General features: G+C 29.4%; 1 protein-coding gene across 1 annotated transcript in view; it reads left to right on the plus strand.

Moving 5' to 3' along the window:
• The window catches only part of LOC122269920 (uncharacterized), a 44,856-nt gene that overhangs the window by 14,117 nt on the left and 10,266 nt on the right, over positions 1 to 20,473 (plus strand). The window contains exons 2-3 of the mRNA XM_043045300.3: positions 1,449 to 1,495; positions 9,284 to 9,415. Of these exons, the coding sequence (XP_042901234.3) occupies positions 1,449 to 1,495; positions 9,284 to 9,415 (179 nt within the window). The remainder of the gene's footprint in view (positions 1 to 1,448; positions 1,496 to 9,283; positions 9,416 to 20,473) is intronic.

Genomic DNA, 20,473 nt, shown 5'->3' on the forward strand with positions numbered 1-20,473 from the left:
ATTCGAATCCGGTTCAAATCATTGGGATGCTAGTGCTCTATCCCCTAAGCCCTCACGGATCTTATTCCCTCCATTGTAATTTTAAATTTCTAAGTCTTACAATTTTTGCTTAGGAAAAAAAAACTGTAACATTAAGTTGAACACCCAAAACGGCGGCGGCTGTACTTACGATTTTTTTATAGATCGATATCAGCTATAAAGTATATATCTATCTAACTTTAAATTAAAAAAGTAAAACAATAACTTACTTCGAGAAATACGAATAATTTTTAAAATGGATGGATAATCATTTAAAGTTAAGCACAGGTGACGCGAGGGGTTGAAATTCATCATAAGACTTCCGTGTTATTACTTCTCTAAAAATACGGATTTTTGATTCTTTATATTTAATACAGAGACATTTAAAATATGGAATTTTCTGATTGGCTTAGCAGAAGCCATTGTTTTAAAATAAAATAAAAACAATATTTCCTATTTGTAGTTTATAGTCGGTCCCTCAAACCTCTAAGAGATTTAAACTTCATTGATATGCATGCGAAATCACATGTTCTAAGCACTTCTGAAGTTATAAAATGATTTTTTTAAGTATTTCTTGAGAAATACGATAAAATGTATTAATATAGAAGTGTTTCTCGTATTTTGTGTATCCTCTGTATACAACCAATTTAAAATATATATAAATACACACATTATAAATTAGATTTAAAATACATTGTCATTAACAAATTTAACAAAAAATATTTTTTAACTGAAAATGATTTATTCAAATAAGTGACTATTTGTAACATGGTTGGTGTAACGAATGTATTTTTATTAGACTAGATTTATGAATAATTAATAAATATTTTCATGTTTGTGCTCTGATTTTTTTTGTACAGCTAACATATTTTTTTTGCTAACTTTTATGTATGCTTTTTTAAATAACTTGTTTTAATTATTATTCTTTTATTAATTTACTTTTATGCTATTTTCTAAATTTTTTGGGGGTTTCAAAACTTTCTTGACGTAATATTTCTTTTATTGCATAAATCATGTTTATAAGAATATATTTCTGTGTTGAATTTTGCCAGCATGAAATTTTTTTGTCCTTTCCTAAGAAATAACTAAACATGAAATGATGCAGAATTTTTTAAATTACTGCGTGAAATAATTTTAGATACCCTATATATAGGTATAAATTTAGAAACCATACATAAAAATATAGCAATTTTAAATACCATTGATAAATAATTAACAATTTTAGATACCACACATAAATATATAATAATTTTAGAAACCATGCCAACAGGTATAAATTTAGATTAAAAGTATATAATAATTTTAGGTGTCATATGCAGATAGAGAGCTGCCAGTTTCGTTTGGAAATTTAGTATTGTTACATTTTGAAGAATTATAAATGCTTTAAAAATTTATAAATGTTAATAAATGCTTTTATTATATATTTGCAGAAGTACTTGAAGAAGAAAAAATATGTTGGGATAAAATGCCCCAAAATGTAAGTAAAAAAACAGTTTCGTTTGAAATTTAATCCGTTTTTTTTTCAAAAAAAGAAACATTGTTTATTAAAAATCTATTATAATTGCAAAAAATATAAAAGTAATTATTTCCTTCTTTTCTCAGCATCATTTAGTTTATATATCTTAACATAGAGACTCATAAAAGTATGAGCTGTTTTTTTAAGCTAGATAACAAACAATTAAAATTATCTAAGAAAGAAAAAATCAACTGTCAAAGATGCAAAAAAATCAAAGATGCAGATTTGATCTCAACGATGCAAATCTGATGCAAATGCGTAAAAATTCGAGTACTAGGACTCAAGCTTAAGGGCTCACAGGGATTAATTATTAGTGCAGATGATATTTAAAGTGGCGAAATCAGACACAAAAACGTATTTTCTCTGAATAAAAATACCTTTTTTTAGCTGGATTTGAATTCCTTGTTGAATGTTATTCTTAAATGGTGTGGGTGAAAATGTTGGTAATCTGAAAAATATAATCCGTAATCTGTAAAATATTGTTCCAATATGGTGGTCTCGGCAATAATAGACGTATTGTAATAAACTCAGCAATAATAGACGTATTGTAATAGTTTCGGCAATAATGACAGTTGGCCAAAGACGCGACTTGCTTCGATATTTATCTCTCGATGTCTGTCCCGTTGTCACACTGGAAACATATATCAGGGGCAAAAATTGTTTTAGACTGGGACACAGAATTCTTAGCTTCACCTAAAGCTAGCTACATGCATAGTAACCTATAGGCCCACATTGTAGACCCTCTATTAAGCCTATAATTATTTCCTCCGGTAGGGTACAGTAATACCCGTTGATATAATACATAGTCCAGTTTGAATATTATGAATTAATATTAAGGGGAGATATTGGGCCATGTTGTAATACAAAATAGTAATAGTGTTATAATAAAGGACAGAGAGATTTTTCCAACCATTTTTCAGCGGTTGAAGTATAGGAAATTGTTTACTTACTTTAAATTAATTCAGATTCTTACTGCTTCACTTGTTTAGGTTTAATTTATTGAATTGTAGTTTTTGCTCTTGTAGTCAGGATGAAACTGTAGAACACATTATATTTTATTGTAATTTATATTCAAATCAAAGAAAAAGCTTGAGAAAGGAACTGAGACACTCTGATATTTCTTGGCCACCTGTTTTGTTCTTGTTTGTTAAATGTACTGAAAACCTAAATATTTTAAGCAACTTTGTTCACTACTTAAACTTTTTAATTTTGTTCTGTTTCTTTTTAATTGACAATTGTACTTCGCCCACTTACATCTGTAAGTCTCATGTTATACTTGACGGAGAACGAGTAGTCGTGTAAAAAATTTTAGCAAAAAAATAATAACTTGATCAGGGCAGTGGTTGAAAGTTAAGATTCCTTAATGTTAAGTATATATTTTTCCGTACTTCGCTATATCTAGAGACCTTTTTTAAGCGAATTTAGGAACAAAATTATAAAATACTTTCTAATTGTAAGTAAAAACTATATATAATTTAGTACGAAAATTGATTTGATAAAATAATTTTTAATAGTTATCTATTATTTTATTTAATAATAAATGAAACTTTACAAGAATGAAAGTTTACAAATGTAAGATTTACAAATTTTTGCATCTTTCTTAAAAAAGTAATTTTACACAGCAAAATATAAAATTTGAACGAAATCGGCTGAAAGCAGAAATTACTTTTCTTTTTTTTTCTTTCTTCTTTTGTACAATAAAAATTAAACATGCTTTTATATTATGACAAGACACTGACAAATTAGACCCGTGATGATTGTCTGATGACACCGGATCTCGCAAATTAAATTTCAGGAGCATGCGCGCTTTCTTACTTATCAATACGACACACATTTATCTCGTGTATCATCAACACCTTCTAGAACAAAGAAGGCCTCACCACGGATCAATTTAGTAGTCCGACGTAATGAACATAAACTGCGCATAGGTGGAAAAATAAAAAAGATGTCGCTACGTTTGGGTTACTAAAAGATACGCGTGGCATGGTCAATGTGAACTAGCATATTGGCGTTACCAGATTTTGATTGCTGAAAGCAAATGATGTGACCATTAGACACAATCGGCAATTGCTGTAATAAGCCATAAGGTTTGGCAGTCCGACGATTAACAATTTGACATTTATGATAACTTCGAACTTATATTCTGGTATCCTTTCTCATTTGCAGCAGCCAAAAGCGCTGCTGCACGTTGTGAAGAGTTTTCTTGCATCTATATATCCGACATCATCTTGGCAAGCAATCAATGTCCTGTCTTTCATGGATTTCGGTATCACCACAACAGTTTTCAATCCATTATCCTTAAGTCTTACAAGCGTATTGTTCTCAATCTTGTAATTGCATATTGCAATCGACAAAGTCTTTTTATTAGGGCTAACTTCTTTGAGCAGGCGAAAAACATACTGACAAAAGTCATCTCTGCTCTGTTTTTCACAAATCTGAGATTCACGGCTTGCAGTAACAGTTACACAAATAGCTGGTTTTTGATAACGTGAGAGATAATCGGCAATAACATTTTCTTTTCCCGGTCGATAAATAGTCGTAAAGTCAAATTGAGCAAAATCCACCAAATAGCGAGCGAATTTCCGATTGAGCGATGATTTCGTAACAACATATGCAGTCGTATAGTTGTCTGTTATCAGCTGAAATTTGTGACCAATAAGATATAGACGGAATTTTTCAGTAAGTGCCCAGTGTTCAGCAGCACACTCCAGCTCATTGCTGTGGTAGAGTGTTTCAGCATCTTTTAAAGTCCGTGATGCATATTCAAGGATTCATCGTTTTCAATTTTGCTCTTGAGATAAACATGCACCTAATCCTGAATAAGATGCGTCCGTTTCTACAAAGGTTGGTTGTCCTTGTTTGAAGAACGCAAGAATAGGAGAGGTAGTAATCATGGTTTTCAAAGTCTCGAATTTTTGATGTTGGTCATCAGTTAAAGTGATTGTCGCATTACTTGTGTACTTTTCTAATCCTTTGAGAATAATTGTGAGTATTTTTGCAACAACTGCATAATTTCGAATGTGCTTTCTAAACTGATTGGCGAATCCAAGAAAACTGCTGACTTCATAAATTGTTTTTAGAGTAGAGTAACGTTCAACTGCAGCTGTGCGTTATGGATCAGGGCGTTCGTCATCTTGGGAATGAATTCGACCAAAAAGAGAAATTTCTGATACAGAAAATTGCCCCTTTCCTGGATTTAGCTTGAATCCAGCTGTACGAGTAGCTTGAAAAGTATTGTAAATAACTTTGAGGTGGTAATCAAAATTATCATGTGAAGTTGAAATGTCGTCTATGTATGTATTTACGTTATGTTCAGCAAGGTGGGCGTAAGTACATTTTATTGCTCTTATCATCGTAGATGGGCCGTTAATGACAAAAATTGTCTTCCTTCGAATTTATTTTTCATCTTATTAGATTTTGCATTCATTTTCATGGTTCTTGTTTTATTCTTGTTCATTTGTATTCAGGTTAGATTTTTTATTATTTATTAAATTTTTTGGTTTTCTTTTCAAGACAGATAAATCTAGATGAAATCAGGATTACGTCATCTGCATAATCGAAATCTTCTAGGGTGAAGATAAAATTCCATCTCATTTCTCTTTTTTCATTTTTGATTGTATTATTCATAATTCAGTTAATAGTAATTATAAATAAAAATCTAAACAATACGCATCCTTAGCTTTCTCAGTCCTGCCATTAATACTTGTCATCAAAGAAGTCTGTAAATAATATATCTAAAATAATATCTGTAAATATTATAGCATAGAAATATATATAAAGGATTAAATATTTAGAAATGCAAGTATGAAATATTTTGCAAAATTGCATTTTAAAGGTTTCTTGATGCCAAAAACTCACCCATTACCGAGCTGGTCGGGTGACAATTTTAAAATTTAGAATTGGAACTCCCACTTATTACTTATTATTGATTGCAGATTTGGATTCTCCAGAAAAATTTGCTGTCACATTTAAACTTAATGTAATGTGGCAATTTAATTTCTAATTTTACCTAAGCCTTTAATTTTTCTTTAAACATTATTCTTTTTTTCAATTTAGCAATTTTAACTTTCTTATTGACCTTTCTCATGATCATTGCGGTCATCGCACTTCTTGTGGGGGAAGTCAATCAACCCCTCTATTCACGCCTTTCTTTTTCTTCTTTTAATTTTAGGGGGGCTAACTAACCAATCTCTTTCCTTTAAATTTCAAACTCTCCGCCTCTTTAAATTTAATTAGCCGTAATTTTTCTGATCTACCCCAGTTAAGGAATTTTTTTAAGTCCTTTAAAAATACATTCTCACTCTCCAGCCTTCGGGCAGGTTACCTTTTTTTCTCCGAGATGCGGACTTCGGTCCGTATCAAGGACATTTATGTTTTACATCTTTTTCTCAGCCAGCCTATAATTTAAATTAAATCTGTGAAATTAATTTCTGTATTTTTAATAGCTTCATTTTTACCTTTAGTTTTTTTTTTTATTAAAGACCCTCTCGAATTTAAGTTTTCTAGCTATGAATATCTTTTCTATAGTTAAATTTCTCGTTTTATTTATTTTAATCTTATTCATGACACCTCCTATTTCTTTATTCTCTTGTCATCCATTTTTATTAAATGGCATTCCTAATGTTAATTGTGTTATCCAATTTTCCACTAAATATATTGTGAGTTGTTTTGAAATAAATGTTCACGGTCGTTAAAATTTATGTGTTCATCTCTTCATTTGCTGTTCTCGTCAAATTCTACTGCATGTGGCGGGTGAGTTTGTAATTCTGTTTTGGGCATGCTTTCTTTTTTTATATTGGAAACATCAGCTCATTCCATTTATCTTAAATGTTAAATTGTATCTAGATATAGCATGACTTTATCGTATTTATCTTTAATATCTAACTTATTTTAGTTTCGCCCTTTTTCCAAATTTGGTGATACCAATTTCATCCAATTTGTTCAAACCTCACACTCTGTGACCCTTTGAACCTATTGGGTTATTGTTATCCCACATTAGCATTGTACTACCACTTTCCTTAACGATCACATCCCAATTAATTTAATTTAATTATCTTTTATATGTTTCGGTCCTTAATTTATTTATCATGACATTTCAATCATTTACCTATTTTTAATCATGACTATATCCAGAGATACATCCAGTTATGCAACCCATCCATTTTAATAACAATACATAAATAACTTTACTTTACTTTATGCGCACCAAACCAAAATATAATATTTTATTAAACTCTTACATTTGCTTTATTTGATTTTGTTATCACTGAATGCATTTTTAAAATATTTTACACTCGTATTCATAGAGTTCTGATCCAATGCATTTTTCTCGAAATATTTGACAGTTTTCATACTTTTTGACACCTTGTATAACATGAGCATACTATATGTAAGGTGTTTTTTTTCCTACCCTGTATTTTTAAAATTTCTGCAAAAATTGAAAAGCAAAAGGAAACACATTAGTGGTTAATTATTATTTAACCGAGAAAAAAACAAACAAAAGCACTTTCGAAATCTGGCGAATCATGATACAGGGAGGCGAGAGTAAAAATCAACAAGACAGAATCAATAATCAGAGAAAAGTTTAAAACTGATTATTAAAAACATCTTCAAGTTTCAAAACCCCTATGAAACCTGCCTTGATGTTAATTGTATTCGCCTACATTTGCTGTAATTTGTCAGATTTCCATAGTGTTAAATATTGATTTATAATGTCTACTTTCATGCTGCGATTTATATTTTCATGTCCTAAACTGCTAAAAATTCCAAAAATTGTGTGCCACATTGCACAAAAAATTGGTATTCATTTGCTGGCAATATAAAATGGAGCTCAATTTTACCATATTTTAGTGTTTGCACTAGCTCCAAATATCACTAGAAGGTTGCACCCAAAGTAGGAACTTTGAAGAAACAAAACACCTTTTTCTTTCTTTTAGGAAAGTTGCACCATTATTAGGTACAGTGAACTCTCACTTATGCACCGGTGTAAGGGGCCAAGAGAAAAACGCGCATAAGTGAAAGAGGAGCATAAGTGAAAAACTTCAGAATTCTAAAACACATCGTAAATTGTAGTGACAATATGAATAAATATGTTTTGGTACTTACTATAATCATACAAAGAAAAAATTTAACATACCTTAACACAATTTATTTTCTTACAAAATAATCATAATACATGTTTGTATTTGTTTTTGCCGACGTTATTCAAAAACAGTTTTTTCCAGTTCATATAAATGGGATAAGGGGGAGTTACAGAAGCAAAATTAAATTGTAAATAGTCAGGACAGGAATAGTGTCTAAAGCTTTCAATACTGCTGTGTGATTTGGAGGAACTTTATCATCTCGTCAGTATCATCTACCACGTTCTCATCGTTCACAAGTTTTAGTTAGATATAAATAAACAGTTCTTCACAAAAAATTTGAGTTTTTATGGGAGGGGGTGATACATCACATGATAAGTTTCTAAGAAAAGTACTTGACGTCATAATATGCTGCACAATAAGTTGTTCAAGTACTTTTGTCACTAAACAGATCACCTCCTTTTATTTACTCATAATGTCCATCTGACTGCAAGTAAGTGATCGCGGTCTCTTTCATCTTTCGTATTCCAGGTGTCTTTTTTTTCTTCTAGAAAACAGCATGGGAGTAAAACTAACCTCTGGACAAGAGGAATGGTCATTTTCTGAAAGATGAATGAGCTTTCATTGTTGTTGGTGTAGCAGATAAGACACCCTATTCAAAATTCTAGAAAGAATGTCTTTCCAGAAACAGCAAAAATGAAAAGGACACAGGGGGAAGCAAATTCAATAGGATCTAACAACATATATTTCTTTTTATCTGTAACAAGGATTGCTTATTTGCTTCATTTTTAATTTAAAACATTTTTTTAAAAAAAAAATATTTAAAGGATTAAAAAAATAAAATGTTAGCCTAAAGTTTCGGCACATAATTGAAAATTTTATTTTTAGAGCGACGCATAAACGAAGAATGTTTATCATTATTTTCCCATCTAATGTACTGGGACCTATAAAAATCGTCGTATAAATGAAAAAGGTGCATGACAGAGGTGGTGCATAAGTGAGAGGTCACTGTATTTCCAAATGGCTCAAATTCAGGCCGAAGTTGCTATTTACCGTAAAAAAATTATTTACCGTAAGTAGGTTATTTTAGGACACACCTCTAACTATTTTACACCGTCGACCAAATTTAAAAAGGCAACATAAAAAAATGAGAAAAGGCAACGTATAAAATAATTAATGCAAATGCGTGCATTTACCTATATTTGCCTAAGTTAATACTTGAAACAACATGCCTTAGCCGTCCCGATACACCGAGAGAGAGTTGTAAAGAAAAAATGGCGTCGTAAGCAAATATCGTTCAGTTTACAGTCACCGTCAAAGTTTTGTGCCTTTTATCGAATATCGGGGCAGTTAGTTGCACTAAAGAAGTATTTTTTGATCATACTTCACAATTTATGGTGCAACTAAAATAAAATGATCCTTCCTTTAGTTAGACTTTGGGATAATGAAACACTTTGCACCAAATAATAACTGGTTTCAAGATTTACCGAGGGTTTTTTTATTTTTAATTTTTATAGTACGTTCATTTTGTTGATTCAAAAAACGCATATTAAGGGTGGTTTTTATGGAACACTTTTTACTCAAGAAGTTCACTGATACTTTATGATTACATTGATGGTATATAAAATTTTTTTATAGCTATTCAGTGAATTTTTAAATTATATTTCAGGTTTTTAACTTTGTTAGAGAGACAGTGATTGCACAATGTGATCTCAATGGTGAATCTGGATTGCCACTTTGCGAAGAGGGAAATGTAACTTCATGCCTTTTGCCTTATATGTGTTCGAACAAAGAGAAATTCGTAAGGACGTTTTAAGCAATTTATTACCATTTCCAAAAATATATATTGTCAGTTTTTTTTTACTTAAAACTACTAATTATTTATTATGCGACTTATTACCTAAAAAGTGAATCAAATTTTAGTATATAACTTAAATTTTTCGACTTTAAATTAAAAATAAATAATAAAAATTTCGTAATTTTCCACCACAAAAAGTGCTTATCTTATTTATTCAATTAAAACGTCTTATTATTACCAGTCTACTTTGGTAACTATCCTCCCTTTACTCACGGAATTACCATGATGGGTTAAACAATTAATTAATTACTAGTGGGCAGCGCTCCCTGCTCGCTAACGCTCACCAATCCCCGAAAATTGCTACGCAATCTTTGCTTCGCTCGCTGCTAACTTAGGTACATTGAAAATGCACAAAATTCTAAGCATTCAAAACAATAATTCAAATCCATATAACAACTTCTTAAAAAAAAAACAACATCTTTTTAATAAATACTAAGTCATTAAAATAAGTTTGAATTCAAATAAATGGCATGTAATTCGTTAAACCTATTAGAAATGTGCTATAGTATAAAATCTTAAAGCGTAACAGCACGACTGAGACTCATTTTTCAATGAACAACTAATAACAATAATAAAATAAATAAATTCGTGATATAAATCAAAAATCGCCAAATAAATTCGTGGTATAAATCAAAAATCGTCAAATAAATTCGTAATATGTAAATTCGTGAAAAAAAAAACGTTCTCGGCAAAATACTAAAATAGAGATCTATCGACAAAGACTACTCACTTCTGCCTAGCTTAATAGTATGAGATTGCCGCAGCTGATAATATTCTCTCTGGTTATTTAAGTTTTCGTTTCTAAAAGCGCTATATGTTGAGTCACCTCAGTAGATTTGGCATGTTACATTTTTAGCGGCAATCATTGGTCGATTTTCTAGCGTTGCCATTCGGGGAGTTGTAATGAGGCTTTTTTTTGTCGCCGTGTAAGAGAAATATATATATAGATTGAGGTCTTAAAAAATGTCTGACTGCGCACATAATTTGAAATAAATGTGAAAGAAAATAAGTCGCAAAAACCCTCCCAAAACTACTAAGAACTACTAAAAATAGTTTTATTAAAAAAAAGGTGACCCATATAGTTTGAAATAAAAAAAATATGAAACAATCCGAATTACTTTTGATCTAATGATTAGAGTTTCATGAACTAAAACTCAATCTTAACGGTTTGAAGGGATGATTTCAAACATGCTGAATAGACATACCTTTCTTCCCCGTCGGATTTGGGTTCCTTACCCTCAAAATGTAAGGGGTTGGAGCTATCTAGATAATATGGACCAGATTGTTTGATCCGGAGAGCCGTTCAAAATTTGAACCTCTTAATGTAAATTATATCTTTTGCGTATTTCGCCGTATCTCGAGAAATTTTTAAGTGAATCGAAAAATTCTTGTATACAATTACATAAATTCGCGCATCCAAAGATAATTACACAAAAAATTACTTTTTATTTTTTTTAATGATAGTCGAAAAAATTTTGATCTGTAAGGAACTTAAATTTTTACGTCATTAAAAAAAAATTAATTTTATAAGGAAAAATACAAAATTTGAACGAAATCGATCAAATAGTTTTGGAGAAATAGAATATTTTAAAAATCCGATATTCAAAGTTCGATATCTCTTGGAACTATTCTTCCGATTTCATAAAAAAGTTTGTATTTTGCTGTAAAATGGTAAATTGCATTATGTGAAATGGTCAAAAAATTTTTATACCTTAAAATTCAAAGTTTTTTCGACTATTATTAAATAAAATAATAACAAATACTGATTAAAAATTAATTTTTGCATATTCTTCTTTAGATAAACGAATTTTATAATTGCGTACAAAAAGTTTTTGATTCGCTTAAACAATTCTCGAGATATGGCAAAATGTAATAAGTATAACACATCACAAGAAAATAAAAGTGTACTAAAGAAGGAGGGTATTATTATTCTTATTTTATAGATTTTCCGTTTCCACTCCTCAACTCATTTCTAACTTCAGACAAAAAATCGAAATCAACTGTTTGAATATCATGAAAGTTCAACGTTTAAGTAAATAAATTAATATATTATATAAAAGGATATGAATAGATTTTAAGAGATGAAGTTTAATAACGTTTAAAAGAGATAAAGAGAAATAACATTTAAAAACGCTCTTAAAAAATGTCTCTTTCTTTATTGTTTACTTCAAAAATATTTTATTTAATTATTATTAAAAGAGATGCAATTGATTTTAAGTCCCTTCATTTTTTTAATTTTAATTTTTTTTATATTTTTTCTCCGCCGCCCAACTACACAAAAATAAAATGAATTATTTTGAACTCTAAGATTTCGATTTCAATAAAGTAAAAAACAAAAGAACGTATGTTTAAGATAACGAAGTTAAACCGGAACGAAACGAAATAGGTCGCTTAATGAAAGGAAATATTCATAAAAATGAATAACCTGTACAGTCCGCAAAAAAAAAAACGAATCACCCTGAATAACTTTCGTTCTAATGATCGGATTTTCACGAACTAAGTGTCAATCTTAATGGTTCCTGGGGGTGACTTCAAATATGTTAATTAATTAGTGCTAACTATTAATTAAGTTACGAAATCAGACACAAAAACGTACTTTCTCTGAATAAACATATATTTTTTTTTACATATTTGGAATCTGGATGCTTGAATTAGGGGGGGTAGACAAAATTTCAAAAAAATTGGGTGGTAAATTGGGTAGCAATAAAGGTTTATATATTTGGCGATAGTCCAGAAAACCGCCAAAAAAAGTCGCCTGCGCAAATGAATATTTTAAGATAACCCATTGACTAATTCAAAAGAGGAATGCTTAATTTTACTAGGTTGCTAGGCAACCATACTATGACTGTAAAAAAATTGAAATAATGTTTTGTGATTGCTCAGAGAGGTTTAATTCATTGTTAATAGAAAATCTCCCGAAGTTTCTAGGCAATTGACAATTTTTAAACTGGTTTCTGTCTAAAAAGCAAAAAAAAATTATTTTAATGTCCTTTGAAAAGAAAATTTGAATCGATTTATAAATTATTTATGATTTTCTAAGTTGTTAGAATTTAAATACATGAACTTTTTACCTTATATTGTTTAGATTATGCTGTTTTTGCTAAATTTATTCGAGTATTTCATACTAAAATCAAATTGACATAACTTATTACAGCTATATACAAAATTTTAGGGATAATCATTTTTACAGCTTTAACCCCTTGGCGACGGGTGATTCATGAAAGCATTCGTACAAAATCAGAACCAGAACGTAAATAAATAAAAAACGGTAGCTTAAATGCAGGCGTTGCTAATTTCACGGAATTTCCTTGATAATAATTATTGTTAGTTTAATCATATATATAATCAATGCTAGTTCAAAGTATAACTAAATAATTTTATTTTGAACTAAGTAATGGTGAATTAAATAAATCAAACAATTATAACCCTGCCCACAAATAAACTGCTAAAGAATTACTTTGATTACCAGTTTTATCTTTTTACACTGGTAGATACTGTTTTATGCTGTCACGTATTTGTGACAGTCGGCGCGAAAGGGTTAATCGAGTCTTCTAGGCAAGAAAGTTTGAAGGAAAAAAAAGTGCTTGAAAAATAAAATGCAGATTGTATAGTAATTCTAATGCACATTCACAAGCTTTTCTGTAATTTACGATAGTTCTTTTTTCTATAACTCAAGGAATTGGTGAATGTTCAGTGGCATTTTAAAGACATTGAAATATGTTATGTTTATGAATAAGATATTGAAATAATATGTTGCATATTGTATGATTCGTTGTTCATAAAATCGCTTCATTCTGCTAGATATTTAGGTTACATGGTTTTCTTTGGATAAAGATGATTAGCAAATTGCTTCCTCGTGTTTCGATGCATTCTGAAACTTACGTTCGCAAATTCACCATACAATGTCGCGCAGCATATTCTTCAATTACGATAAGCTACATTTACCACCAAATACTGCTACTATGATTATTTATGTTTTCTTATATATATCTGATACTCTCCTTTTAAACAGAGCTAGTAAGATCCTTAAGATACTGAAAAACTTAAAAGATAAAATACTTAATTTCATTAACTCAAAATATCCGGTCTCAAAATTTTAATTTTTAAGTTAAATATAACTTTTACAATATTGATGCTCTTACGTTTTTAAAGACCACATGAATCCTGTTAAAATATTAAAATGCATATGTTTACTTTAACGAGTGTAAAATCCTTATCAAAATAATGATCAAGACTCAAATGTAAAACAGTATAATTGACGATAAAAACTCAACTGACTTCGAAACGTATGAAAAGGGAAGTAAAAGTCGACATGCTTTGAGCGTTCAAATATAATCGCCCATTCTCAAGACTTGTCAGGCTTGAATAAGTTGTGACTTTCATTATTGGACGCTCAAAACATGTCTATTTTTATTATCATCTATTATTTTTTTAAATCAATGAAATTTTTATACTTTCGATTCAGTTTCTTGGTATTATCCATTTAGTTACACAACATATTAAATTATTTCACTCGATATTAAAATAAGTTTTGAAAAGCTATATTTTATATATATCGATGCCAAAGTTTATTCTACATATATTTTAGGGTATACTTTCGGAGTATTTTGATCGAGTTTATTTTTATACCCTTATTTGCTTAAATTATTTGATAATTTGCTTAAAATAAATTATTCAAGCTACATGATTTAATGCATTTATAGTATAATAGTAAACGGGGCTTCCATCGCATATTCTTAACCTTAAAACCGGTATAATTAAATAAATGGAATAAGCTTAGATAAATAATAAAAGCTAATTTTTTCCTCGTTTTAATTTTCAAGGAATAATATGTTTCGATCAAACAGATTTCATTCTGGAAATAGCGAAATTATTGAGTAGGTCCCTTGGAGCAATATCATTCTTATCCTCTTTTGACGAAATATGGGAAAAATTAGTTTTCACAGTTTCTGTAAAAAGTATGTTAGCCTTCTTGCCACATTTTTTTTATTTATTTTTATTAAAATGAGTTCGGAAATTGCGTATTTCTTATAGCATTTTTTTAAAATCAGATGACTCTAAAATTGGCACGGCTTCGGAATCTTCTTACAAATTTCAATTTTTAGTATTTCCTGCTAAACAAAATAAGGCATTTTCCTGATAACAAATTATACTACAATAATATCTTGGGAATCGTGCCAAAGTAAAAAATTAAACAAAATAGTTTAGTATATTGTCAGGAAAAAAATCTATTTGGTATCATAAAGAAAGAGTAAAATATATAATGAAATAATAAGTTAATCACTCGTGGTCAGATAATTAAAAATTTAATTTCACAACTAAGATGTTAGAACGACATTTAGGATACTGAGATATTTTAAGACGCTTAAAAATTTTGGCTACGAATTCGACAGCTTTTTATGTTCGGTATCTTCATACTTTTTGTAGTGACTTAAAATACATCAACGCTATTTTAGATAATCTATGTTGAATTCACGAGAAACAAAAAAAAAGACAATCAATAATTTATACTCTTTTTTTTAAAAAAAAATAGTATACTTAGTAAATAATCAGCTGTTTTGCATTAAATAATTTTAAACAGCGGAATGTTTTTAATTTCTTTACAAGATTTTATTCTTAGCTAGCAGACAATAATTCTTTTCAAGAAAAATGACTATAATTTAGAAAGGAACTTTACTTTAAAGAAAACCTAAATTAAAGAACTGAAAAAATTGATTAGTATATTAATGAAGAAATAATAAACGTAAAAGGGTAAAGAATAAGATTCTTAAAAATGTCAAAATTTACTTAAATAATAGGTAAAATAGTTCTGCGAAACACTTGTGAAACACTTCCGAAAATTTCTTTTAAGATTAAGACGATATAGGGTAAACCAATAAGTGATGGAACACACCCCAGTGAAGAAACATTTCATAGATATTTTTTAAAGATAAGATTTTAAACGTTTTAATTTAGATTGATTGGTAACAGTAGCTTACTACCTAACAATAGGAAGTCATCTAACAATGCATTGAGTTACCTGGTCTAAGAGTCTTCTCTGGAAAAAGTTTTGAATTTGTAAGTATCTGGTCAACGCCTTCTTTCTTTGACACAATGCAAAACAGACACCAAGAGTTAATGAGCAAGACAACTTATCAACAAAATACATGCTTCGAGAGTTACGATGCACTATTTCTTCAGAAGCTTGAGAGGGAAATCTCACAAGTTATGTTGCAAATTTTTAAAGGAACATTGACGACTGAAAAGTTTAATCTCCCAAATAACCAATAGCCTGTGCTTTTCTCAATATTGAAGAATTTATTTAAAAAAAAACATTTGGTTAATCAAATTTTGGCACTGAAGCTGATGCAACTAACATTGATAATGAAAGTATCTTGAAAACTGATTTTGATATAAGTCCTCTTGAGGCATTGTTAGTTGCAAAAACAATTGGTTCCATAAGTAAATGGTAAGTACTGCTGAAGACCCACTAGATATAAGTCAATGAGAGATGGATTTGACTCAAACTTCGAAACTCCTTTTTCTCATTTATTATCCAGTGAGGAATTCTAGAAATGGTATTGGAAAATCAAAAGAAATTTCGAAGATACATTTACATTGGCCAAAAATTTGAAAAAAAGTGGAGGGTTAAATCAAAAGAAAAAAATTACTTTTTTGCATTAACTTCAGAAAAAGAACGAAAATTTAAAGAGATTGAAAGAGCTGAAAAAAAAGTTAAAGGAGAAAATATGACGAAGAGAAAAAAAAATACTTGAAAAGATTAAAAAATAGCTTAAAAAATATGGGGAAAAGAGTAAAAAAAAAGTGATCTAATTATAATAATAATAAAAACATCATCGGATTACGCAATGATAAACATTCATAATTTAGAACGGACTATTAAACTGTGAGAAAAAAAAAAAGAAATTTTTTTCTTTAAAATTATGTATTCAAACATATTTTACTTTCCATTCCATGACAGAAAAAAAAGTAACATTTTCTACGTTAACTGTGGTTATATGTTGTAATTCCAAGAAAAATCTTGTTTTTAGACATTTGTGTAGCCATTGGATTCCTAACGAGCATCAAACATTTTCTAAATTAAGTGTTCATTCACTAGAAAATTTAGTGTTTATTCACTGGTAAGAACTGTTCCTTCACTTGGTTATCTTACTACTTATTGGTTATCTTACTACTTATTATTTAAACCACCAAAAGCTTAAAACAATATTATGTAAGTTATCTAATTTTTTTTTACATAATTTGTATTTAATAACAAATATGTCGACACCATCATTTAGCTAAAATTACAAATTTTGTAATTTTTATGATTTTTTCTTAAATGCAAGCTAAGCTTAAGTGTTCCTTCATTCGTTAATTTACTCTATAAGATGTTGAGAAATTAGCGATGTTGTGAGAGATACTTAAAAAAGTCCTATTTTTATTAATATTTATAAAATATTTATTCAAGAAATTGATAAACATATTATTCCAAATCTATGCATACGTATGTATATTATTGAAATTGTATTAGTTATTGAAAAACAAAATCAAAAAATAAAAAATAATCACATTAAATAAGCACAATCTGGTGTATAATCATATTCTATCAGAAGATCATATCATATCCTATTTTATAAAACTAGAAATTCCTTGAATAAAGTGTTTTTTATACAAAATGTTTTATTCAAATTTCTTTACTAAATTGCAAATAAATTATTAAGCGACTAAAAAGGAAACATTGTATTTTATAGTTAGAAATAAATAAAAATTAAAAGATTAGCAAACGATTATTAGCGAAAAAAATATGAATGAAATTTTACACTACGCGCGCGAAGTCAAGTTCCTCGCAAGTTTATCACATTTTAATATTAATCGCCCCATTTAATCATTTCCTTATTGTCGCCAAATTATTTTTTTAAAAATAATTAATTTTAATTTTTCTCAGCTTCTAATAAATGAAAACAGTTGAAACTTTAGATTTTTCAATTGAAAAATAAGTAGATTAATATGGTATAAAAAAATTCATACCTTATAATTCAAAATTTTTTCATCCTCACTTTAATTAAATAATAAAAAGTAATTAATAATTATTAAAAATTATTTTTTTCATGAAATTATCTTTGGGTAAATGAGTTTTATGAGTGGGTGCAATTTTATTTAAATTGCTTTATCAGTTTTAAAAATATGACTAGAAACGTGAAAAGTGAAATTAACATTAAGGGATACGAACTTTGGATCGCTCTCCTGACCAAACTATGGGGACCATTTTTCCCAGATTGCGGCTACCCCCTATATTTTGAAGGTTAAGAATCCAAATATGTGAAAAAAAATGTATGTTTATTCAGAGAAAGTGCGTTTTTGTGTCTGATTTCGTAACTTAATTAATAGTTAGCACTAATTAATTAGCATATTTGAGGTCACCCCCAGGAACCATTAAGATTGACACTTAGTTCGTGAAAATCCGATCATTAGAACGAAAGTTATTCAGGGTGATTCGTTTTTTTTTTGCGGACTGTACACGATTACTGTTTAAAAATAAAATCTTTTCATTTCAGAGAAGAAAAAAAAAAGCATTTCACAAAAAGATCATTTCATAAACATTTTAATTCAGCCTAATGAATGATTCTTTCCGAGAAACTTAATCAAGAGCAAAACATTCTTATAGAATTATTATATTACTAAGTAGGGGAGAGTGGGGTCAATTGTAAAATTTTTTACTTAACTATTTTTAACTGACAAAAAATCCAATATATTATTAGTATTAATTGACAGACGAGTAAAGTAGACTATCCTCTACTAGAAAAAAAATAAATACCTGATTTTAAATATTATTATATTAGTTATTAACAATTTTTGACAGTCGTGCAGTTGTTACAATTGTCCCCACTTACGGGGTCAATTGTAACAGTTCATAAATTCAACTAAAACATAGTTAATTATACATATTATCATAGTTGTGATATATTTTTTTATTGATCAAAATAGTAGTGATATTTTAGGAGTAAAAATAATAATGAGCAGAAACCTAAAGGGTTAAATTTTTAACTTTAAGGGGTTAAAAATTTTAATTTATGCTGTGAAAGGTGACAAATAAAATAATGCACATGCAACATAATATAAATGATATAGGAAACTATTGGTGGTTCTTAAAGAGTTAAGTAATGGTTTGTAAACATAAGATTATTTATTTTCAGCTGTTACAATCGTCCCTTTACTTATTGTTACAATTGTCCCCAAGACGCCATTTCAGCTTCATTTGTTAAAAACAATGCTAGTTAATTAGCAAAACTAATCTTTTTTTTCATTGAAATGTTAATTAAAGTGTCCACTTACATATTCGGTTACTAATTTTTATTTGCTTAAACGAAATTACTTTGTTACAATATAATATTCTAATACCAAAAAAAGTACTTGACTGGCGTGAAAATATCTTTTGTGATGTAACTCTTTCAAAAGTACATAAAAATGGTTGCCATCAGGGGTGTACATGTAGATTTATTAAATACACCTTGTGCGCCACCTAGGAACCAAATCTAGAACCCGACATTCGAAATTTTTGCTCTGTTACAATCGTACCCTGTTACAATTGACCTCACTCTCCCCTACTGTAAAATGGTCTTTGTTACAAAATAATAAAGTTTCAGATAGTTCACGATTTTTTTTTCTTTCTTTTTGGTCATCACGTTTGATGACTTTGCACCAATTCTTCACCTTTTGGTACATTAAAAATTGTTTATATGGTGTCTTAAATGTAAAGCAATACTTGTTGTAAGTGCTTGGAGTTATTTTTTAGAATTTTTATCAATGTACTACGAGCGACGGCATGTATCAGAAGGTGATGGGAGTTCTATTAGTCCTTAATTCTGACATCATCAACAGAGATGGGAAAGCTAACTGCGTTTTAGGCTAATCGAGCAACTTTAAATATTAATTACAAAATAACTAGTTAACCCACTGAACTGAAATTGGTGCCTATCGTCATAAAATGGTTTGAAGTTTCATTTTTAAAAAAATACCACGATGGTTCCTCATTGTGGTTCAAACGAAGGTTGAACCTCAATGGTCAACTGGACCTGATGTGCTAACAATCAAGAATTTGATTCGCAAATATCAAACTACGAGAGAATTTCCGCAATTAGTGAGCGCATTATTTAAAATGGTTTATAATTTTTACCCATTGACAAAATGGGTGTTGTTTTGGATTTGTTGGCGTGCGCATCTTATTTGTACGTCATCACTCTTTTCAACTGTATTCGAGAGTAATAGTAAACAGTGCGCATGCGTCGTCTTTGCATGCTTTGCTATGGAGACCGCTGCTGTTTGCTAATTTTTTTAGAATTCTTTTTTTCACTTTCAATTTTGTTATGCATTAAGTTGGTGAGTTTATTTGTGAGATATGGGATTAGAGAGATCCCATAAATACTTCTTGAGTTGAGAGTAAAGCAGAATTTTATCATTCGAACGATATATTTAAAAAATTAGCCAACAGCCATTTTGCTAGTGAGTAACCTGTGACAGCCGAAAGGAGATCACAATTTTTTTTCTTTTTATTTTCACTAGGCAGCACTGCTATATTTTTTCATTTAAAGGATAATCACTTGCTTTTCGATCAAATAATTTAAAATGAATACAATTCTAATGAATACAATTTATTTTTCGTTCGTTGCCCCCTCTTTTCTAAAGGATGTAAAGCAAACTATTAGTAGAGGAACAAACAATGTTTACTGAGGATATAGTCACTACCCTCAGAAAAAGAACATATGAGGAAATCTATGATCAATATATTCAATAATATTTATCATCATGCCTGGCCCAATAGCTCACTGTGGGCGAAAGCGTTCATCATATAGCAATGAGCACCAAAATCAGTTAGGTTGACTAATGAAATTTGAATGCATTTCTAATAACCACCATTCAGTTATGTTCTACTTCTTAAGACAGCTTTATATTAGTCAAACAGATTTCGATCCTTTCAATCTTGCCTATCTTAATTGTGATTTCTTAGATTTAGATACTGTT

Source organism: Parasteatoda tepidariorum, chromosome 8 (genome assembly GCF_982258835.1).
Source record: "Parasteatoda tepidariorum strain Cologne lab strain chromosome 8, Ptep-v5.0, whole genome shotgun sequence".
Taxonomy (NCBI): domain Eukaryota; kingdom Metazoa; phylum Arthropoda; class Arachnida; order Araneae; family Theridiidae; genus Parasteatoda; species Parasteatoda tepidariorum.